Source organism: Melopsittacus undulatus, chromosome 6, assembly GCF_012275295.1.
Source record: "Melopsittacus undulatus isolate bMelUnd1 chromosome 6, bMelUnd1.mat.Z, whole genome shotgun sequence".
NCBI classification, from domain to species: domain Eukaryota; kingdom Metazoa; phylum Chordata; class Aves; order Psittaciformes; family Psittaculidae; genus Melopsittacus; species Melopsittacus undulatus.
The window spans coordinates 38,034,969-38,059,540 of NC_047532.1; the positions used below are offsets into that span (position 1 = coordinate 38,034,969).

At 36.1% G+C, this 24,572-nt stretch overlaps 1 protein-coding gene across 4 annotated transcripts in view; it reads left to right on the forward strand.

Annotated features, from left to right (window-relative positions):
* The window catches only part of SMC4 (structural maintenance of chromosomes 4), a 38,842-nt gene that overhangs the window by 6,002 nt on the left and 8,268 nt on the right, over positions 1 to 24,572 (forward strand). For 2 of the 4 annotated variants that reach the window (XM_005141958.4, XM_031042671.1), the window contains exons 5-18: positions 284 to 460; positions 15,024 to 15,188; positions 16,128 to 16,255; positions 16,808 to 16,948; positions 17,840 to 17,990; positions 18,643 to 18,807; positions 19,854 to 20,087; positions 20,660 to 20,845; positions 21,571 to 21,732; positions 22,145 to 22,370; positions 22,469 to 22,548; positions 22,707 to 22,859; positions 23,003 to 23,129; positions 24,371 to 24,560. In XM_005141958.4, the coding sequence (XP_005142015.1) occupies positions 284 to 460; positions 15,024 to 15,188; positions 16,128 to 16,255; positions 16,808 to 16,948; positions 17,840 to 17,990; positions 18,643 to 18,807; positions 19,854 to 20,087; positions 20,660 to 20,845; positions 21,571 to 21,732; positions 22,145 to 22,370; positions 22,469 to 22,548; positions 22,707 to 22,859; positions 23,003 to 23,129; positions 24,371 to 24,560 (2,285 nt within the window). Of the gene's footprint in view, positions 1 to 283; positions 461 to 3,550; positions 3,676 to 15,023; positions 15,189 to 16,127; positions 16,256 to 16,807; positions 16,949 to 17,839; positions 17,991 to 18,642; positions 18,808 to 19,853; positions 20,088 to 20,659; positions 20,846 to 21,570; positions 21,733 to 22,144; positions 22,371 to 22,468; positions 22,549 to 22,706; positions 22,860 to 23,002; positions 23,130 to 24,370; positions 24,561 to 24,572 lie in introns of those variants that run through there. The other 2 variants (XM_031042673.2, XM_031042672.2) reach the window with 2 other exon arrangements.

Below are 24,572 nucleotides of genomic sequence, written 5' to 3' on the forward strand. Positions count from 1 at the left end.
CAGAGCAATAGGTTGTATTAGAGGTGAGAAAAGCATAATATGAAGGCCATTCAGTTTAAATTATTTGGGCTATTTTTTTTTTGTCTGGCTCTCAAATTTTTTTCTCAAAAAAATTTTTTTTTTGAGATTTGCAGCTCTAAGACAGTTCCTGCTTCTACTAGACCTGAGAGTGCAATTGACTTAAAACCCTAGCATGATAAAATTTCTGTGCTTAATTGTGAAATACAAGGTAAACCTGTGATACAGTAATTGTTTTTCTGGCTTTTGTTTTTCCTCAAAACAGGAAGGAGATGATTATGAAGTCATTCCTAACAGCAAATTTTGTGTATCTAGAACTGCCTATAGAGATAATTCTTCAGTCTACCACATCAATGGAAAGAAAACGACATTCAGAGATGTTGGTATTCTTCTTCGAAGCCATGGAATTGATCTGGACCATAACAGATTCTTAATTTTACAGGTTGGTGTATGAATAAAACTAATCTTAAATACAGCTGTTTTCCCAGTTATAGTTGTAAAAAATACCATCTATGTTTTCAGTCTTGCACTTGAGGCCTTAAAGTACTCTAGCAGCACATCATGGTTTGCATGCTCTAATTAAGATGCGAATCATTATTTGCTGCTTTAGAAATTTAAGGAAGAGAAACAGTTGAAGATATTAATATAAATTTTTCTATTAACAAATTTGTGTTCCTGACATGTGGATGAATAGAAGAGCTGTCATACTTGTTCCGCCCTAGCAGCACGTAAATATTGGTGTAGTAAAATAAACCTTAAACCCCAATATTATTGTGCTGCTTAAGCGTGGCAGAGGTTCAGCAACTTGTTTATGATGTAGCTAAAAGTGTAGCAATATTAACTTAAATCTTAATGATTCTACTATTATTTATGGCTCTTGCATATATACATGGTTTTACTGGAGAAGTATGTATATAAAAATCAGATGTGCATAAAAATTTGAGTGCAAGAAGAAACATGTGAAGTGTACTTATTGTTTACACTTGTTTAACAGTTGTAGAGAACTCTTAGGAATGGCAGGTTTATAGGCAATTCAAGCTATGTTTTTAAAAGCTACAGTTTACCATCCATACTGTAAAAATCATCTTAGAATTTGTCAATATCATTTATATTCATGTTTGACCTTAAAGTTTTAAGGCTTGCTGACATCTGTTTGCTGTTTAAAAAACTGGTTGAAGAGAACTATGCTTCTTTTTTCTTTTAATTTTTTAAATAATAAAGCAGAATTTTGCTGTGTGACAAACAATTACTTAAAAAGTAAACTGAGTTGAAGTACTTAATGGAAGTATTTAAATATTAATTCAGTTGAGTAACTATATCTGTGATTACCTGTAATTATTTCACTACTAACAGGTCAGAAATCTACTCTGAAGGTTCATAGCCTAGAAAATTAATGAGCAGTGGGAGCCTTCCAAGGTCTGAAATTTTTCAATAGAGTTTATTTTTGTCCTGTTTCTGTCAAAGGAGCTTCCAGTTCCCCTCTAAAAAAAAATAAATTCTAGCTAGGTCGCTGTGCTTGCTTCACTTCCTCAAGCCTTTTTGTGCAGTCCTTTTTTACAGTTACACCCACAAAAAGAGATTATATGTTTTTTAGTCTTCTGCCAATTAATTATTTCCTCCAACACTTTATTCACATATTTTCTGTTTCAAGGTGGAATGAGAAGTACCTCCAACAAAATAACTGTAGGAAATACACTTTTTGTTCTGAAATACCATGATGGCAAAGTTTCTGAAAGGGAGAGAATGTAGAGTCAAAGATGAAGCTGGGTAGAAATTATGGTAAGGAGATATGTAAAGCTTAGAGAGCATCCCCTTTTACCAATGGGAAGGGAAAATATGGAAAGGAGTATTGCTAAGCTTTATTTTTACCACAGATGTGATTTGTTTTCTTCTCCCATTGATTACCTCCCAGGAAGTTATCATTGAGGAGAGCATACCTTTTCCTAGAAACTTGAGCTTCATGCTTCCACTTGTACAATAAAAAATAGGGGAGAGGTATAACCAGTAAATATTAAGCCATAAAGCAATGGTCACCCCTGCTGGTTTTTTATTCTTTTTTTTTTTAATTTTGTTAGACTCTGTGCAGAGGAAACTGTACAGAGATTTTCTGTCTGTCTTTCTGACCAAGGCAAGGTCCTTTCTCTTTGCACATAAGGTTTTGTGCCTTTTTAAGGTGAAATCTACTGACTTGGTGATTTGAAGTTGAGTTCTGTCCAGTTAGGAAATGTAGCAATGTTTTCTGCATAATGACAGCAAAACTTGAAAATCCAAATACTAAAAATTGTAGTTAGAAGAAAATGAGACCATGTCAGAAGGCTTGTCCTATCACAAGGATGACCCTTTCTTCTGTAATGTCTTTCAAATTAAGTTATTTAAAATTGGAGGAAACTGTTTTTTTTAGTTTTTACTCTTGTTACAGCTAAACTAAAATAGGCTCTGCTAAGTGATTTCTCATTTAAAATAAGTTATAAATCTCTTTGATTTTGTCTATGCCGATAGGGTGTCATTAAGATATTTCACTTGTACTATACAATTTTCTGGGCAAAAATTAAGTTTTATCAAATGCTGGTTCCAGTATATGACTATTCACTAGTTAGTACTAAAGAAAAAGTTGTAGAACATACCCTTTACATGTAATAACAAAATTGTAGCATATTTAGCATTATTCAATGGAAAATATTTGCTTTTTAGAATACTACTTTATTTCTTTTATTTTTTTGTTTCTTCTCCCCTCTTCATCCCTTATTTTGCAGGTTTTTTTCTGACATAGCAGATTTTGATGCCTTTTCAGGATAAAATTTTAAAGCTTAGGCCCACCTAACGTTGGGTAGAGCATGGTACAAGTATTTCTGCTGATGCTGTACTGAAAATATTAAAATGCAACTGCTGATGACTTGTGTGTAATGTTAGAAAAAGCACCTGTGGAAGAACAGAGCATGTAAGAATGAGTAGCATTAGGAGTATTACAAATTTTGTGCCTGAACTAGGTATTTGAAAAAAGTCTTGTTTAAAAATGGTTGTGGTTATAATGGGGTATTGCCAACATTTAGCAGTTTGTCACTTTTGTGATTCTTAAGTTTTAATTCTACATAGTGTATATTTTTAATAAGTTTGTTAACATGCTTTTAGTAGATTAGAAATAGACAACATTTTTAATCAGCTTGCCATGGCCTGAAACTGCAACAGGAAAAAACACATCTTGTCACTTGAAGTATACTAAGCACTGTGGTAAAATCTAGCATCTCACTGCTGCTTTTTTGTCTTCCACACCTTCAGTATGCTGAATATATGTAAAGAGCAACAAATAAAATGACATAGCTTTTTCCTCAAAAGACTTGCTTGGAACATCAGTGTACATATATGGAAAACTTGTGTGGGTTCTGTACTCTGACCAGGCTGGGCAGAACTCTGATGTAAGTATGTTTGCTGTTGCTCAGTAGTGACTTGGTGAACAGGTTAATCTTGAAGCCAGAAAAAAATCTCAGCCTCTTTATCCTGGCTGGTTTGCTTCTAAGGAATTGTTAAATAGATGGGGAGCACTTGAAGGAATGTCGGTTTCGAATATAGCAGTGTAGGCTTGTCTGGGGAGCAAAGCAAAACTGGCTGTGGACAGCAACCATTAACATCTGCTGAAATTGGCTTCTGCAGTCTTTCAAGGTAAGAGAAGTACAGTCAGTACAGTCTTTTTAAAGGGAAAGTGGAGTTTTATAGTGATTTTGTAAATCAATATTACAGAAATGATAAATGGCACAAGGCTTTGAATTATTTGTGTATGAAAAGACAGTATTATGGGAGCAGACTTCTCTCAGTTGATTTCCATTTAGTTTAAAGCTACTTTCTTTCAAACAACTTGAAGCTGATTTAAGTAACTGTTGTACTAATTACAGTAGTACTTCACTTACCTGTATTTGATAGACTTAATTAAAATATTCTTATGTAATTGTAAGCAAGTATTAGCAACTACAGTGATTTTATATGCATGTATTTTTGTAACAGATAGGAATGGCATTTTGCAATGTAGTAAGTCCTATCCTATGGCAAGATTATGTTGCCAGAAAGGAAATTTGGTCAAGTTTTTCACCTGCTGCTTTGTGGAAATAATGTAGGAGACGCTCTTCCAGCGTATTGGAGAGGAAATGAGAGAGGCAAATTTTCTTCTCACTTTGAGATAAGCCAGAAGCTCCCAGTTGTTGAGGTCTGCTTTCCTAATGAGGCACACCAACATTTGAGCTAATGTGCCGAGTGGAGCACAAGATGAAAAGCTCTACTGGGATTATAATTGGTGATCTGTGCTGCCAACGTAAGTGGTAAAGAGAGGTTTGTTCTAGAAAATTCAAGGACAGCTGAGCTGAAGTTGTAAGAAGACTTAAAGCAAGTGTGATAGTATAATTAAGTAAAACCAGATTCTTTGAATAAAGTATTATGTAAAAATAGAAGCCTCACTGGTTCATGGAGTACAGTATCAATTTCACTGTTTAAATATTATGCTTTACACTGAAGTGAACACTAGGCAGTGCAAGGTATGCTAATATGTCTATGTGCAGTGTCAATATGAAATCTCTTGCCATACCAGAAAACTTCTGTTGGCAATTCATATTATTTTTATTTAGTTAATTGCAACAAAACATTGTAACCACTGTTTATTAAGTTTTATTCAGAGAAAAAAGGAAACATGGAAAGTGAAGAAAAGCACATTTCTGGGGGCCAATATGTAAATGAGAGTGATATATTAAATAGCTTCATAAGAACATACCAATAGTCTTAAATCAAACATTGTAGGTTGAGTTTGACAATAACTGACTTAGATTCCAAAGAGACTCTAGATTTGCAATCTATTTGTATTCTTGTATTAAACACAAGAATGTCCTTAAAGCTTCTAAAATTAGACAGATGTGCAAACAGCTTGACAAAGGCTACTTTTAAATTATTTCCAGAATGCAGAATAGTAGTTTTGTGTGAACAACTGTATGTTGTATAACAGGCTAGTTCTAAGTTTTTCCTCATCTTTGGACAGTAGTGGCCTTGTAGATTTGTGTATGTGAATTTAATTTGACTTTCTTATTTCCCACCTAGCTTGTAACACTTTTCTTAGAAGGCAGAGCATGAAGTTGAGTATTTGATATTTTCTCCCCTCCTGTATATTTGCCATCTGGTAAAATTAGAGGGTAGAAATGAGATATGACTGCAAGCACTAAATGATCGCAGCAATAACATGGAACTAGGGGGAGGGGAGAAGAGAAAAGAAAAACAAACCAAAACCAAAGCCCACCACAAAAAATCCAAACAAAAAGACAACCAAAACCTGAACAGAATTATATTACAGTTATATTTCCAGAAGAATCAGAAGGCTACATGCATATTGATTACCTGTGTATGAAGCTTCCATGGCCTATGTATGCAGAATTAGAATTCACAGTCAAAACTCTACATGAAGAGGGGGAGTATAGGCACATTGTTGAAATGAAATGAGGAAACAGAATATACATAAATTTAGCAGTTTTTTGCCATTCCTTACTATATTCATAGTTAAGAAGTGAGAGCTATCATTGTGTGCCCTGTAATTTTGACTCATCTAGCTGGCTAGTGAAATATTTGCAAAATGTATTGTCCTCATTCCTCTTGCTCTGGGAGGAACACTTCACCATTTGAAAGAATTAAAGTACAGCTGTGTTCCATAAAAGTGTAAAAATTCTAAGCTTTGTGATTGTTATTAAGAGAAATGCCAGGTCAGTTTTTTCTAGCTTTCTATATTAAAAAGTTAAAAATTGAAATTGGGTTATAATTTGGGTTGATCAAGTTTGATTTTCTTCAGTGGAACAAATACTAAGAGGTTTTGTGTAGGTTACTGTAATCCTCCACAAAATTTTGAGTTAGCGGTGCCCATCACAGCTGCAAGTACTGATTTTTTTCAGCATTCTGGACATGCTGGCTGTGATCAACTGTTTGCTTCAGTTCAGTGCTTAAAGGACAAGTTCTGTTTATCACCTGTTGCATATAAAGAAAACCCTATTCCTTCAAAGTTGTGTGGTTGGAATTTTTCTAATCACTCCAATAGTTGTTTTTTTTTTTTTGAGGGGGGGAGGAGGGGAACAAATCTTCATGCTTGAACAATTTTAATAAACTTAACATGCTTACATTGATTTGCTTTTAATGCATGCATATGTAATAAAATAGTCACACACATCACAAGACTGATAGTCTTGATGCTTGACAAAGTTAAATGATGTTCTGACTGCTGTCTACATTTGCATATTACCTTTATGAAAATGAAATTATGTCATATCATAAAGTTGTAAACTAATTTAATCAGTTAATCCAGTAAGCAGATTGAATGTAAATATTGATAGTATTATACAAGATTGTTGTAATTGTGCTGTAACAGGTGCTGTGCTTGGGATTACAGGAAACCCATCTGTCACCCAAAGATTTTGTTTTCAGTAACAAAACTTTCTTTAATGGGAGCTTAAAAAACCTTAAAAACATGTTACCAAATGTATACTGCAGTTACAGTGAAACTACTAAAATACTGTTCTGAATTTTAAAAGAAGCTGTGTTTGCCTTAAAAAAACAAATATTATAGTCACAATTATCATATCTAAAATTTTATGATAGTTCAGTATCGAACAAAAAAAATCAACCAGAACCCCAGCCAAAGATTTCTCTCAGAGTACCTCCGCACTTATGTTCCAAGGCATAAATGAGAATTTGGGCAGGTTGTAGTAGCTAGGCTTGTTCTACATTTTTTATTACTCCAACTGCTGGTAGAAAAAGAATTATGTAATGAAGCTATCATCTGGTATTGATGCAGAACCACAGCTAGGTAGATTTGACATCTAGGTGTGAGGTTAAATCCAAATGCTAAAACTTATTATGAGAGGACACTACCCAGGCTATTACAAGAGGTGCTTCCTATTTGCAATAGCTTCCTTTGTTCAACTGGAAATAAGTTGCCTTTCCTCCTGCCAGCACCTCAAAGGTGGGGAAATGTAAACAAATGAAAAGGTTGTATAAAGGGTCTGTCAAATTTTTAAAAATCTGTGATTTTTATTTTTTTTATTTTTTAAGCTTGGACTTGTTTGATAAAACACACTGAAGTTCCACAAAGGGTCTGAAAGATTTCTTCTGTTCTACTTGCAATAGTTGAAGTGGGGAAACTAAGATAAATAAGTTGTCCTACTCTGCAAGGTATTGCCTCACTAAGTTTCTCAGCCACATCTAAAGACATGGAAGTTTTTGTCTCTGTGTATAATATTTCATCTCTTGGGTGGTATTTTCTCTAAAACTCTTCCTCATGATTAAAACAATGTAATTTTCACTTCAGTTAGATGCTAAATTACTCCACTCTTCAATTTGGCTTGTGTTGAAGAACTCCACTAACAAATCCCCTTCAAAAACTAAAACACAACAGCTGCAACAGAAAATTCTCTTCAAAAACCACCCAGAGTACCGGTATTCCTCACTTCCCGCCCCAGGCGCAGCACATTTCCATCTACTGGATTCCAACCTACAAAATTCCTTTGTTACAATCTTATATTTTAATGTGCCTGTGCCTTACTGTGCATCTGAAGCATTGTTGATGTGTGGGTTTTAACACTCAAAAATTAGTCTGGTTTGTTAGGTAGTACAGGATTTTGCTAATCTGTTTTTCAGTATTTTTTTTTTTTTATTTTAAAGCTTCATATTAAGTCACCAGAAATGAAGTGACAACCCGAAATCCTGGAAAATGTATTTTTACCTACTTGCAGCCATAATAATTCTGTAGAATGCTAATGAAGTTGATCTGCAAGTGTATTAACAATTTAGTTGACAAAATTAATTATATTGGAAGACACTGTCTTCAGTAGAATTTTTTTCCCTAATTTTCAGGGGTGAGAAAAGGGGACATATTGGTAAGCAAACATTTTTGTCTATAGGTTCTCCAGAAACAGCTAGTTGTAATGCAGGCAAGTTTTTGCAAATAAAAAAAGTATTGTTTGTTTCTTTATGAAGAGTTTGAAGGTTGCTGTCAATGAGCTTTTAATGTCAAAAGTTTTTTGCTAGCCCTGTCTTGTTTCATACAAGGATTTTAAAATGGAATCTGATGGCTGTATTCTGAAACTCTGCAATTCCAGTGCCAGCGCTATCACAGACTGAACTAATATTGTGCACAGAATGAATTACCAATGACTAGAGTTTATAACTGGTTGAAGCTGGGTAATGTCAGTATTGGGATTAGCAAGTTATGCTATTCAGAGTTTTCCTAGTTTTGGAATTAATGATTCAGTTCACAGACCCTCTCTTAGAGATGGAAAGGAAGATTGCTGGAACATAATGCTACTGTCTGCCAAGAGCAACAAACAGGAGTTACATGCAGAAGTGTAAAGTAGTATCTGGTATCAAGATTAAAAGTTGCAGAAAGGCAACTTACTGAGTAGGTCAAAATTTTCCTTTAATGAGCAGTTTGATAACCTTGTTTAAAATTCAAATCTTTATATGTCAGAAAACACTGGATAAACTCAGATTAAAAGCTTTCCTTTGTGAGAGGATTAGCTGTTTAAAGAAACAAATTGTAATTTTAGAGAAAATAGTAGTTTGTAGAAATGAGGTAATAGTTTAGGGGCTTTATTTTGCCACCTTGTGAGGCCTACACAGCAGGTGAAATTCTTGCGTGTCACAAGTTTGCTCTGGAGAGCAGCAGTTTAGGGACTGTAGTGGTAGGACAAGGGGTAACAGAAACATGAGAAGTTTAGATTGGGTATAAGGAGGAAGTTCTTTACTGTGAGGGTGGTGAGGCACTGGAATGGATTGCTCAAGGAAGTTGTGAATGCTCCATCCGTGCTGGTGTTCAAGGCTGGTTTGGACAGAGCCTTGGGTGACCTGGTTTAGTGTGAAGTGTCCCTGCCCATGGCAGGGGGGTTGGAACTTGATGATCTTAAGGTCCTTTCCAGCCTTAACTATTCTATGATTATATTTAAGCTGCCTGCATTGTAGGAGATGTGCTAGTCCTAATATGTGTTTTGTTCCAACAATGAGTGCAGAACAGTATGCATGCAATAGAGATTGAAATTTGATTAATTCTGCAATAATAAGCATCTCGCATTAAATCTACAGCATTCTTAAATACTTCAAGGATGCAAGTGTTACTGCAATGCACATAACTTGGAGTACAGGGAACCTTGACTTGGCAGCCTCACAACCTTAAGACAGTGATAAAAGGTGCTGGTGATGTCACCACTTCTGTTAATTCTTCAGGTGTCTTTCTGGACATACCTCTGCAGCATCTGTGTGGGGTTGAGCGAAGCAGGCATAGCAAGTCCAGGTGCTCCTGGACTGCATGTTGTGTGCTGCCGGTTCATCCAGTGCTTTGCTGACCCTAGGTCTCCTCAAGTGGGGTGTTGATTTCACATAGTTAATTTTATGATGAGCAAGTCTTACACTAGTTTTTGACAGCTTTTACAATTTACTTTAAAGTTTCTGCTCTAATTTAGAATAGAAAATTTTAGAAAATATCTTGAACATTATGTCACTGAAATAATTTTCAGCTGTGAAAAGGAAGGCAGAATCTCTTGCTTCCAAACTCCTTGAAGTTACTTTTTATACTTTTTACTTGAGGAAATAGCTTTCAAAGGAGACTGGCACTTGCCCTTGGTTTTGTAACTGTGTAGCCTACTGTCAAGCAAGGTTTCTCATTATATAAGCTAACTTTGTTGCTTAGAAATTTCTCCCCGTATAAACCTGTGTTCTCTATTCAAATGTAGTAAAAATTGTTTTCTGATAACTAAACTGAGGCATTCTTTAGAAACTGTTATTTAGATGTCTGTTCATTATACAGTATTTGAGTTGACTACCTCTGTTACCAGTGACATGCCAGCAGCTTGTGATAACTTCAGTCTGATGCAGAAGACTTCACACACAATACAGAAACTGAAACTGGGTTTATAATTCCATTTAGAGTTCTTGCCATGAATGTAGAGCCTTCCCAAAATACTCCGTGGATATTTGTTATGTTTTCATACAGTGATTACTTTTGTGGGTGTTTTGTTCTTTGTTAGCTGTCTGCCAGTGTCACAAGTGCCTTAATGTTGACATCCATTTTGATTGTCTTCAGCTGAACAGAGGATTTATTTCTTTTTTGTTCTAGTTTTGCACATTAGTCCCCCTCATGATTTCATGCCTGTGAAGTGCAGGAAGATAACTGAGGGCAGTAATTAAAGAGATTTCCTGGTGGTCCATTCCAAGACTTTGTAAATTTAGGTGTGACAGCCATATTTAGCATACCCAAGCATACTTGCTTTTCAACAAATGTCTGCCTGCTGCCTTCTTAGTTTCACTTTCAGAAGAGCTGTCTGTATTTTGAGAGATCTTTCACTAGATAAATGGGCAAGGTTGTATTGTTGGGGCTTGGGCTGGGTTTTTTTTTGTTGGGTTTTTTTTACATAATTCAAATAGTGGGTCAAGTAATAAGCACTGCTAAAATGTTAAGGGAACAGTTATGCTGACTATGAACTTTTAACAGAATGCAGAGTTAAAATGTGATTATTTCTCACCTTTCTCCCCCTGCTAATCATTGTCATGATTACTTGAAAGAAGAGAAGGTACAAGCTTTTTTGGTCTCCTTTATCAATAAAAGTAGCTGGAAACAGTTTTGTTTCTTAGCATGTTAACCATAGGGATGGGCTAAAAAGATTTCCTAATATATTGACTTGGTAAATAATATAGATATTAAATAATATTTAATATTCCTGTTATTCAATTATTACTTGTAGTTGCTAAGTATTTTCATTTTTACCCTTGATAAGAAAAGAATACAAGAATTTAAGTAGGTAGTCTGTCTACATCTCTTCACATAAGAATAATATAAAATTCTAAAATTGCTTGCCTATTTTGAATTAGGAATATTAAACTGCCAATTGCCAGCCTGACGAGTTAAATTCATGTGAATTATCTTAACAGTACTCGATTCACTTCAACTTTTCAAAATGTTATTTAATTTGTGGCCTAAACTGCAATCACTAGTAATTCCTGGTCAGATGATGAGGTATTTATTGTCAAGTGCAAGGTCCTATGCCTGTGTCAGAGCAATCCCAGGCACAGCTACAGGTTGGGCAGAGAAGAGATTCAGAGCAGCCCTGTGGAGAGGGACTTGGGGGTGTTGGCTGATGAGGAAATGAACATAAGCCGGCTTCAGTGTGCATTCGTAGCCCAGAAAGCCAACCATATCCTGGGCTGCATCAAAAGAAGCATGACCAGCAGGTCAAAGGAGGCAATCCTGCCCCTCTGCTCTTGTGAGACCTCACCTTGAGTATTGTGTGGAGTTCTGGTGTCTTCAACATAAAAAGGACATGGAACTGTTAGAACAAGTCCAGAGGAGGGCCACGAGGATGATCAGGGGACTGGAGCACCTCCCATATGAAGACAGGCTGAGAAAGTTGGGGCTGTTCAGCCTGGAGAAGAGAAGGCTGCGTGGAGACCTCATAACAGCCTTCCAGTATCTGAAGGGGGCCTATAGGGATGATGGGGAGGGCTCTTCATTAGGGACTGTAGTGATAGGACAAGGGGTAACGGGTTAAAACTTAAACAGGGGAATATAAGGAAGTTCTTTACTGTGAGGGTGGTGAGGCACTTGAATGGGTTGCCCAGGGAAGTTGTGAATGCTCCATCCCTGGCATTGTTCAAGGCCAGGTTGGACAGAGCCTTGGGTGACATGGTTTAGTGTGAGGTATCTCAGCAGATTTACCATGTAAACAGACAATCAGATAACCAAACCCCTGACTTCTTAATTTATGAGGTTATAGAGCTAGATACAATTGGATTAAATGTCAATAATTATATACTACATCATTAAATGTATTGCAGTTATATTCCATTACATTAGTGAGCTATGGAGAACCCTCACAACTGCGTAATCATCTTTCTTAGATGGTTATGACTTAAAAGATGGCTAATAATACTTAGGTAGATTGTAAAACAAAAAAAATAAAGTTGACTTGCACTCCTTGTTTGTCTATAATTCCTGTGGTCTTGTTAAATCCAGGGCAGTTTTGTGGTTTACAGCAGCACCTAACTTAAGGGATAGATGTGAGGTATAGGAAGTTCTTAAACTTGATGCTCACCACATGAATTAAATATATTTTCTGTGATTGTTTTATTTCTTGAATGTAAACAGAGGAAAGGCTTTAATGCAGGGATAAATAAAATGGAGACTTTCTGGTAAATCCACAGAAATTTAGGAGGTTACATAGTTTCCTACCCAGAAGCAATGTCTTGCTGACAGGTGGCTTTTGGTAGAGAAGTCGTACTTTCAGGCGAGGGAGCAAATGTGCAATGGGAATTGTACATAATACAACTTCAGTTATTAGAAAACTAACTGGCTTTTTGAGATATGTAAGCAATAGAACTGGGTTGTGTTGGGGTTGGGGTTTTTTTTGTCTTGTCAGAACTGCTGACACGTTTTTAGGAACAGTAATTACCAGAAAATAGCAGCTTAGATGCATTGAACATCTGAAGTGTTAATTAAAGAAAGGAAAAAAGAAACCCAAACAAAACCATCCTCCATGTTTTACTCTAACAAAGGAATTATGTTCAAGAAGACCTGTCTTAATATATTACTAGGTTTTACTCTGAAAAATCTGCAAAATTAAACTTTTTCTCTTCTGCTCAGCTGAATGGTATTTGCTAATTGGAAGAAAAACGTAGGGCCACTAGGTGTCATTGTGCACTGAGAATGTGGAACAAAATCCCCTTGGCAAAAATTATAACAACTGCCTTTGCTAATGGGACCTTATCCTCATCTTTCTTAGCTGGTTATAGGCCTGATTTGCAACGGTTGCATAGAAATCCTGCCCTTTGACTTCTGTGACTTTCTGATTTTCCAGAGATCTCATTAGTTACCACTCCTTCTATATGTTCTTGGGAAGTTCTTCCTTATCCATACTTTTGTAGAGACTTGGCTGTCACCTCAACTTCAACAATGAAAAATGATAAATCATAGAATCATAGAATAGTTAGGGTTGGAAAGAAGCTTAAGATCATCTAGTTCTAACCCCCCTGCCATGGGCAGGGACACCTCACCCTAAACCATATCACCCAAGCCTTCATCCAACCTGGCCTTGAACACTGCCAGGGATGGAGCATTCACAACCTCCCCAGGCAACCCATTTCAGTACCTCACCACCCTAACAGTAAAGAATTTCTTCCTTATATCCAATCTAAACCTCTGCTGTTTAAGTTTCAATCCATTAACCCTTGTCCTATTACTACAGTCCCTAACGAATAGTCCCTCACCAGCAACCCTGTAGGCCCCCTTCAGATATTGGAAGGCTGCTAAGAGGTCTCCATGCAGCCTTCTCCAGACTGAACAGCTCCAACTTTCTCAGCCTGTCTTCATATGGGAGGTGCTCCAGTCCCCTGATCATCCTCATGGCCCTCCTCTGGACTTGTTCTAACAGTTCCATGTCCTTTTTATGTTGAAGACACCAGAACTCCACACAATACTCAAGGTGAGGTCTCACAAGAGCAGAGGGGCAGGATTGCCTCCTTTGACCTGCTGGTCATGCTTCTTTTGATGCAGCCCAGGATATGGTTGGCTTTCTGGGCTGAGAGCGCACACTGAAGCTGGCTCATGTTCATTTTCTCATTGACCAGCACCCTCAAGTCCTTCTCTGCAGGGCTGCACTGAATTTCCTTTTTGCCCAACCTGTAGCTGTGCCTGGGATTGCTCTGACCCAGGTGTAGGACCTTGCACTTGGCATGGTTAAACTTCATGAGGTTGGCATCAGCCCACCTCACAAGCATGTCAGGGTCCCTGTGGATGGCATTCCTTCTCTCCAGCGTATCAACTGAACCACACAGCTTGGTGTCATCGGCAAACTTGCTGAGGGCTCATTCAATCCCACTGTCCATGAATAAAACCAATTAATATTTTCACTCTGGATCTAGACTTAGGCATTTTTTACATACGTAGGTCAGATACTGGAATATAATTCTGATCTTGTCAGTTATAAAACTAAATTTGATTTAGTTTTTAATCCATTTTTGTTTCATGTGTTTAATGGTACTCTGGTACTGGTACTCTGCGCTACTATTTGTTATATGAATAAGTTGTCTTTTCTCATGTACCTAAGTATCTAGGTTTTTGAAATGTGAATACTTTTTACTCTATATTCTTTAATTTCTACAGGATCTACTCTTGCACCAGGTAGAATTTTAATATGTATATATTCAGTTTCATGTCTTTGTCTTGATGTATGTGTAATTTACAAAATCTGTATTTTGAAACATGTAGTTCTACTCTGTCTTAAGTATAAAATATTGATAATAGATTTTTTTTGTTGTTGGCTAATGATAGCATCAGTAACATAAACAGTCCTTGTCATTGTCTTGGTTTAATTTTGCCTAATTCTTATTTAGGAAAAAAATGTTACTATTTGCCTTAATAATTCAAAGTTAATGCTGTACATAAAGGAAAATTAAACTAAGGAAGCCTAATACTGAAAGAATGTCCTTTTTCCAACAAGGAGGTCTTGGTTATATGAATTGCAAGTCCAGTTCATCCACAAGACATGATATTGTGGACCTTCTGTTTCCTAAAGAGAATCCTTCAGTGATGTTAATCTTCATTAAGACGCCTTAAGACTGTTGGGTGCTACGTGACTTAGAGGGCATGCTTTATTCTCTTCTTTTTCTAAGGTTGGGGAAATGCTTTTCTGAATCTTTAGTGAAATGAAGCAATGTTTAGATCTGAATGTTGGCTTTAGAATTGATGCACATCACCACCATGCACTCCTTGGAGGAAATTTCCATTAACTTTGATCTTTGTTTTCCCGAATATATTGCCACTCTGAATAGTCAAGTTTTGACTACTGCATTATTTTGTCCTTTTTTGTATAATGCTGGAATATGGACATATCCCTGCTTTCCAAAGATGTTTGTGTTTATTTAGAATACTATCTCTGCTCCCAGCGAAAAAAAAAAAAAAGAAAAGCAAAAGGGGTGGGGGGAGACAAATCAAACTTCTTTTTTCCAAGGGGGAAGTTGAACAAATCGCCATGATGAAACCAAAAGGCCAGACTGAACATGATGAAGGCATGCTTGAATATTTAGAAGACTTAATAGGATCTGCACGACTAAAAGAACCTATCCAAGTTCTGTGTCGCAGAATAGAGAATTTAAATGAACAGAGAGGGGAAAAGGTGAGGCTCAAAATTTTGTTTTGGTTATTGTTTGTTTTGGTTTGTTTGTTTTATGTTTGGGGGTTTGCTTGGAACAGAGGATTTTACCTGCTGAATATTCTTTGATCATAATCTGCATGCATTAAATGCTGCTCAGACTTAATAGAGAAAGATATTGTCATTATCTGAATATATTGAGATAGAGGGGTTTTTCTGCCTGATTCCTGTTACTGAATAGCTAATAGGAGAAGTATCAGGAAAACTTTCCAGAGAAGTTTTCTGCCTGATTCCTATTGCTGAACAGCAAATAGAAGAAATAGCAGGAAAACTTTCCATATGCTAAGATGAGAGGAAGAGGGAGGCAGAGCAGTGTTGAGTTGTTGCACACACCAGCTATATGAGAAGGCATAAAACATTAGTTGTGAGTTTAGCTATGTAGAACCTGCTTGCAGTACATTTTACTTATGCGTTCAGTTCTAAAAGTGCTAAATAATATTAAAGTTCTTCTTGCTTGCTGTGTCCTTGGTAAATCCTAGTATGTTGCAGACATATTTTTTTTAAAGGCTGGGAAAGAAAAACAGAACTTTCAAGTGCAGAAATTAACTTAAAAGGGGCTAGTCAGAAGATTGAAATACAGGCAGTCCATATATGTTATTTTCTATATGTAGCTTCTCTCTCTCACCTGTGTTTCTCTTGGCTCGCCAGAGCTGTTTCTGGCATCTGTAGGATCTTTTTATTAGTTTTAAATTCCTGTCTGAATTGCTCTAAAATGACAGTCTCTGCTGTGGAAGTTGTGATCTGTGATTTCAGAAAAACTTCCAGTGTTAAACTGTCTTGTAGAGTTGTTGAACCACATCTCCAGAGGACAGGTGCTACAAAGAGTCTCAGATTTTTCTCCTCAGGGTTTGTTCTTCTGTAGTATTAGCAGTAAAGTCTGCTCTGACTCTTTGTTTTGTCTAGTTAAACAGAGTTAAAATGGTGGAAAAAGAAAAGGATGCCTTGGAAGCAGACAAGAATAAAGCCATAGAATTTCTTTGTCTGGAAAACAGAATGTTTAAAGAAAAGAGTCGGATCTGTCAATACTACATGTAAGTAATTCTCTAAAGTTTTGATTTGGCTTTATTGTGGTAGCAGTGGTCTTAAACTCTGCCTCCTTATCTCTAAGTAGAAGTATTTTGTATTTCTTAAAAAATATATCAGTCCTTCAGAATTAGTTGAATAGCATGTGGCTGGTGATTTTGTTTCAAATTTTGAAGTTAAAAAATTTAAATTAGACATAATTTTCACAAAAATCTTTTTTTTAAAAAACAGAACACCACCACTAAAAAAAAAAGTAATGCTTGCCAGCTTTTAACAAAATAAAGTAGTCTGGCAAATTAATCTCTTACAGCTTTATACTTGAATTGAGAAAGTCGATCAGTTAAGGACTATTTTAATTTGAAGTGTCTAAATAGATTTCCTTGCTGGTTTGTGCTGAATTGGCAAGGTTATTGAGTGACAACATCAAGGTTTAATTCTTTACATAATTGTTTTGTTTACATGTAAGATTGGAAATATACACCCATTATTAATGTCAGCTTTATGGAAAAAAGTGGAGGTTTGGGTTTTGTAGTTGGATTTTTTGTTTGCTTTTTCCCTAGTCATGACCTAAAGAAACGAATAAATGATATGGAAATGCAGAAAGAAAAAATTAACGAAGAAACAAAAGAAGTTAATGAGAAGAGCAAGAAACTTGGAGATGAAATGAAAACCAAGACTAAAAGTTTGAAAGAACTTGAAAAGTAAGTACTTTAGGTATAGATTTGTAAACTGAGAGTACTGTATTTTACACATTTTGCATATGTGGTGGTAAGAGTTTGCAGGATTTTCAGGGAAAGGTGTGTCGGCTTTATTGCAGGGGCCAGAACACTGGAGAAAGCAGAAGTATACAGCAGCTGTATGGGAAGGTGACCAAACTCAGAGCACAGCTGTGTTTCTGGTAGTTCTTCCATCAGAAATTTCAATTATCTGATGAACAGTCACTTATTGTATATCTAAACATTCCATGGTATAGATTAAATGATCTCTTGCACAAAAATAAGTAAATAAAAAAATCTCATTGGTTTGCAGGTTTTGTAGTTACTTCTCTTGCAGAAATCTGGGTAATGCAATAAGAAAATGTCTGATATTTGAATGGATTTTTAAAGTACATTCTTTTATATATTGACTGCAAAAGCAATGAAATATTGTTTTAGCTTTTTAGATATACCTCCATAATGTTTAGGCCCATGGATGTTGGGTATTTTTATCTGGTTTCCTTATGAATCTTTTATGCATCAATTGTGTTTCCCTAAAATTGATTTGTCTTGGTCCTAATTTCCAGTCCAACTGCAATATTGATCTTCTCATCCTCTAAGATTGTGGTAAGTTATTTGTGAGAGGTGAATTATAAATTTTACCAAGGAAAAAATAAAATTTCTGAAAATGGATTTAATATTGCATTGTTACTTCATCTTTTTCTGATGAAACTTAACTTACCTGGGAAAATAGTGTGAATATAGTAAGTATACTGGTTTTTACAAAAATTGAGTAATTGGTTTAAATTCTATATGCTTGCTTACTAAGCCAAGCTCAACTGACATTTTTATAGGTTATGGAATAGATGATTCTTTCTTTTTATTTTTCCCCTTTAGAAAACGTGATAAAATAACAACGTTCATAGAGAAAAAAAAAGAAGAATTTACTCAGTGGGATTTGCAGGATGTTAAAGTAAGGGAAAATCTAAAACATGCCAAGAGCAAGACTAAAAAATTGGAGAAGCAAATTCAGAAGGAAAAAGAAAAGGTAATGTGAACTGCAACCTGATTTGCCTAAACAAATGTAATTGGCTGCTCTAGATGAGAATGTTTTTGTGCATCTGGAAGAAAACAGCAGAGGACACCAATTGCATTTTGTATAACAAAGAAGATGGAAAAATATATTTTCATATACTTATCTTTTTCAGTCAGATACTTTGTCATTTAAATCAGCCAGTGATCTTGTTTGCATTATTCTCCCTTAAGGCATTCCCAATTGCACATCTGTGGGAGATGGGATCCAGTGGTACCAGGCTGTTAATCTGCCTAAAGTCAAAAGGTTTTTGTGGCTTCTCGGCTTAGCTGGGAGGTCTCACGGCTCCAAAGCATCTTTTTGTCATGTTTGCTCAGATTCCAGAAATTTGCATATTCTCAAGAGTAACTACTTTTTCAAAACTTCTTTTTTTCCCCTGCTTTCCTAGTTAATTTAGTTAATTTAACAGATACGTTTCACCAAATTAGTTGTTGCCAGCTGTTACAGATCTTAAATTGCTCATTGGATAAAGAGATCAATTTGGATCAATATTTAGGAATTAAGCCCCACTGTGATTCCTTGATTCAGTTCTCACATGTAAAGCTTTCTTTAAAGTGTGTTCTTTCACTGCTATGGCTTTTGTCTCTGGTTGTCCTTCCTTGCACAGGTGGCAGAACTTAAAAAAGTACCTGCCGATAGTGAAAAATCTATCAGCGAAACAATGTCTAAGAAAGAGCTTCTTGAAAAGAGAAAAGAGGAAGAAGAATTAAAACTCAAGCAGCTTATAGACAGCCTTAAGCAAGAAACACAAGGACTTCAGACAGAAAAAGAGGTTTGAACTGCTTTGACTTAGTGCACTTGCTGTCTTAACTGATGTATAGCTTTTACACATGAATGAAATGATCACAAGACGGTTTAAAAATGCTTTTTTACGTGACAAATGTGCTGTTTCATGTGTTAGTTCAGTGGAGCCTAACTGGGAAATTTGTTTTGAATTGATAATCAGAGCTAAGTCATTCTCATTAAGTTTCTCGCTTTCTAGAGGAATCATTTGTCATCAAATATGTTATTTGTGTATGCATGTTAAATAATTTTACACTTCCATAACTTGAACACACTTTATTTTTCTCCCATCAAAAGTATTTAAACCAATGTGTTACTTCAATAAATGAACAGATTTTGAAATTGTTTGTTCTGAGCCTCTCAAAAAAGCTGGGATCTGTCTTTGAATTAATGGACAGCTACTATAACACTTGGTTATTGTTGATAGTAGCTGTTCAATCACTAAGCACCTGCAGGCTAGATATTTATCTTGTAACTTGGAGGATTGTTTTCTGTAGTTGAAAACATGGTTTCATAGAATCATAGAATGTTTTGGGTTGGAAGGGAACTTAAGATCATTTGGTTCCAAAACTCCCTGCCGTGGGCAGGAACACCTTCCACTAGGGCAGCTTGCTCCAAGCCCCATCCAGCCTGACCTTGAGCACTTCCAGGGATGGGGCAGTCAGAGCTTCTCTGGGCAACCTGTTCCAGGGCCTCACCACCCTCTGAAGAATTTTTCCCCATTTGATCTGTAATTTAGCACAATGCGTAGGGCTTCTTCCAAATTTAAATTGAGAAAATTATCAAAGTTTATATGGAAATGTTCCATGACAATTCCCTGGTGATGTTTATGAGAAATGTCTTATTTAATTTCCATACAGAATATGTTAATAAATTAAGAAATACTTGTTCTTCTAGATAGCATAACTGTTTTCCTCTGATAGAAGAGCTTGTAAAAGAACACACCCATTTCCACTCTTTGTTTCATACAGTTTGATTAATGTAAGAAATCCTACAGTCATCTGGTTTTAGTAGTAACATTGTCCATTTTTGCAGAGCAAAGAGGAGGAGCTTATGGAGTTTATGAAAACAGTGAATGAAGTCCGTTCAAAGAGGGATGTTGCCCAGTCAGAACTTGAAATCTATCTTGCCCGTCATAATACTGCTGTGTCTCAGTTAAATCAGGCAAAGGAGGCTTTGACGACTGTTTCAGAAACTCTTAAGGAAAGGAAAGCTGCTATCAAAGAGATAAGTGTAAAATTACCCCAAGCTGAACAGGAGTTGAAAGAGGTGAGACTTGACTTCTGTATGTAATTTCCTTACCGCACAATGTTGCAGCACACAAATCAAAATTCCACTCTTCTTTTTAGCAATAATCATGGTGAAAATAAAAGAAAAACTGTGCCACAAAGTAACACTTTAAAACTATATTCTAATACTTGGTTAACCTGTGGAGTATTTGGATTCAAACTTATTTTTGGTTAATCAAATATTATCAGGAAGCACTGAAATTAAATCCTACATATCCCTATCTATAATGATGAGACAAGTTAAAATAAATGACTCTGTTTCTGAGCCTTCCTCTAATTTCCCTTCTTGCTCCTCTCATTCGCCACAGGAAAAAAAAAATACTACTACCTTGTCCTAAGCCTGATTTGTGAGTTCATAAGCTGTCATATTTGTATCAAAGTGTACTAAATACTAGCAGAAGTATATCCAAATACCAGCCATTCTTCTGATAAATGTTTGCTACTTCTGCTTTTCAGTGGCTCTTTCATTGCCTACACAATCATGAATTTAAGACTCCATGAATAATTTTTGTGATTTTGAAGATAATATCCTTTTTCTTTCTTAATTATTAGAAAGAAAATGAGCTTGAGAAACTAAGAAGAGAAGAAGAAAGTGCTAAGAATCTTGTTCAAAACCTGCGTCATAAAGTAGAAGAAGCCAAAAGTTCTTTAGCAATGAGTCGCAGTCGAGGAAGAGTGCTTGATGCTCTGCTTCAGCATAAGAAAAATGGAAATATTCCTGGACTATATGGAAGACTGGTAGATGTTAAAGGCTATTATACTTTAAAGTCTTAAACAGTATAGAAATAGAACAGTAACAGAGTATTAAGTAGAATTCCTCACTTTTCTGGTGCTATGAATTTGAAGAGCAGAATATTGCAAATGCCATGGGTGTGCTATAAAATTAAATGAAATTAAATAAAATAAAATAAAGTAAAATTGAGGTTCCTCTACTCAGCACTAAATAAAGGCAATGGCTATGAGAAAATTTTTTTCCAAGATGGTGGACATCCCTGTACCCATTTTCCAGATCAGCACAGAACCCCATGCAGAAGTATAGGACTTGCTGGGTCCTACCAGACTGACCAATGATAGAACCATCCACAGCACACATTAAATGATCTTGTTAGGCCAGATAAAATATAAAATGTATATACATATAAAATGTAACATTTGTCTGCAGAAAATAAGTGAATGCTACTACACTGCTCCACCAGAAGCACTGCTTTTGAAGCTGAGTATATGAATTTCTACTATGGGAACAAGTCCATTAGGAATGCATAAATAGCAGCGTGCAGGAGGAGATGGGTGTGGTATTATTTTACAAATTCCAATCAAGGCTTCTTTCCCCCCAGAAAAACCCCAATTAGTTTGTTTTCTTTCTCTTTTCTGTGAAATTTTGTGATTTATTTCATGATACCAAGAGAAAACATTAATGCTCACCAGTGTACTTCTGTGTCTCCCTCCTGACCCCCAATTATTAGGGAGATTTGGGAGCTATCAATGAGAAATATGATGTTGCTATTTCATCATCTTGTGGTGCCTTAGACAACATTGTCGTCGATACAGTTGATACTGCACAGGCATGTGTGAATTTCTTGAAGGCAAAAAGAATTGGAGTTGCCACATTTATAGCCCTGGACAAAGTAAGTACCAGTACTTCAGCAGGACAAACTGATGATTTATCCTGATGTCACAGTGTTAATACTGTATGTATAATGTCTTAATGTTTAAAAATATGTGTTATATAGTAACATGCTGTGTATATATATATTGCTGCAGAGAAGCTAAAATATAAAATGCTTTAATAGGCTGTTCTACAAATGTGTTGTAGAACATTCTATAGCAAATGGGGATGTTTAGAGAGAATCACAAGGCTTTTTAAATACCTGTAGTAGGTGTACAACAAATGTTTGGCATGTCTTGTAGAAGGAAGCTTTACTGTTAATTGCAGTACAATTGCATTTGTTTTAAAGCCTTAATGTGCCTTAGAATAATGAAATTACCTAAATTTATTCCCAGGAATCTCTCATTCATTTATTTACTTTTTTGATGTAGATGGCTGTATGGGAAAAAAATATTCAGAAAATCCCCACTCCGGAAAACGTTCCTCGGTTGTTTGATCTGGTGAAAGCAGTCGATGAGAAGCTTCGCCCAGCTTTTTACTTTGCATTACGTGATACTTTAGTAGCCAATGACTTGGAAGAAGCTTCCAGAATAGCATTTCAAAAAGACAAAAGATGGAGGGTGGTAACACTTCAAGGACAAATCATTGAACAGTCAGGTATTTAAGTGCGAATTTGCAATTATATTTTCAGGTTTTTGCAGGTGCTATCTAAACACAATAAGCTTGATAACTTCTTTTCATCTGTTCTACTTCAGGAACCATGACTGGTGGTGGGGCTAAAGTAATGAAGGGTAGAATGGGTTCTTCAGTCGTAATGGTTGTTTCAGAAGAAGAGGTTAGTACATAATCTTAATTCTGTCCAGCTACAGCAAATTTTCAGGGTTTTATTCCACTTTATTTCTGTGTTTTATGTGATCATAGTCTATTTTCTGTTGAGCAGGTGAATGAGGTTTTGCTTTACCAGGCAAATGATCATACCTTATTTTTGTGTAGGTCAATAAAATGGAATGTCAACTGCAGAAGGATTTTAAAAGAGCAGTACAGTGTGAAGAAGAGAAATTACAACTTGAAGAAGCCATAAGCAAACTGCAACAAGGTGTTCGGGAAATGAAAAACAATTTAGAAAAGTATTCAGCAAGTATAAAGGTGAACAAGTTTCTTATTAAGGCAGTGTCTGGTTTCTCCATCAATGTGCAGGGGGATGACTTAGCCTCTGCTTAACATCATCCTTGTTAGTGTCAAGAGCCTCTGAAATACAGGATTCCAACACAGTTGTGTTTTTTCTGCAGAATTTACCTGAACAAGAAATTCATCTGAAAACCCACATTAAGGAACTTGAAGCCAATGTAACTGCTACTGCGCCGGACAAAACCAAACAGAACAAATTGGAAAAAGTCCTTAATGATTATAAAAAAGGTACATTTTGTGGAGAAGGGATTAAAGATAAAAATCATAGTCATATTCTTTCACTAAACCAGGAATGAATGGTTACAGCTTTGTTCTTTCAGTCTGCCAGTTGGAACTCCTCTTCTTCAAAGGGAGAGGTAAAAAGTGTCTCGAGATTATAGAGAGTGAGGCCCTTTAGATATTTATGGCTGTGTTACAGACAGATTTGTAGGAAACTGAGTTTAATTGGGGGAAGAATTGTTAATGTGGAGGTAATGATACTAAAGTCAGATAAAAGCTTTTGCCATGCTCTGACTGGCCTGTTATGTGATTAATATGAATATCCTGTAATCTGCTGTGGGCACAATGTACCCCCATTCTTGTGAAAGGTGTTGACCCTGAGAACTGGAATAACAGCTACTCTGAAGAAAGTGGTAGTTTAGGAAAGTAAACCTGACAGTTTATTTGAATTTCTTGCTCAGGGAGTAATATGAGCCCAGTAAGACACAATTCCCTTCCCCCACAATTCTGCTTTGATAGCATTTTAGGAAAGAGAAGATACACACACTGCTGTGGATTCCCTCTATGCCTCTTGGGAACAGTATAACATCAAAAGAGTATGAATGCTTTACTTCCTCAATAATGCTAAGGTTTGATGTTATAAATATCTTCTCTAACATTTCTACTAAGTAGTGGAGAGACACAAACCTATCTTCTCCTCTGGAGAGACCTGCCTGTCTCTGCTTTACCCCTTCTGTCCCTGAAAGGAAATTGTAAATCTGTAGCAAACTCAATGGGGGATTTTTTTTGTTTTGCCCTTAGAATGGTAAGGTGCTGCAGCATTCAGTTTGTGAAAGCTGTTCGACTTACTAAAATGTTTTTGTTCTGTTTTAAATATAAGCTAAATAGACAAACTTTCAAAGTAGATTAGGCTATTCAATGTGTAGTAACTGTACAGTAACAGTAGCTGCTGAGCAACAGTTAGCAGCCAGTTCTTAGAGCTTAACCTTGGAGCATCTTCCCATTAAATAAATGCCAAGAATGAGCTTCTTATGTGCTATCTTATCTGTTTAAATTCTCTATACACAGTAAGTAATCCAACTTAAATTTTTGGTTTGCACTAAAAAGCGCTTTCACAGTATCACAGAGTCAGGAAGGTGCACTTCTCAATATATTTATACAGCATAGCTTTTTATCACTTAAAACTTACTGTGCTGCAGTAGTTTGGTGTTCATAGAGACAGCTCAACAACCTTAACTCTTAATCAACAGATTACGACTGCGCTGCTGAGAAAGCTGGTGAAATAGAAAGTGAAGTTAAACGATTACATAACCTCATAATTGATACCAATAATCAGAAACTTAAACCTCATCAAGACAAACTTAACAAGATCAACAAAGAAATAGACGGATGTTTTTCAGCTATTACTAAAGCCCAGGTAGCAATCAAGACTGCGAACAGGTATGGTGTATG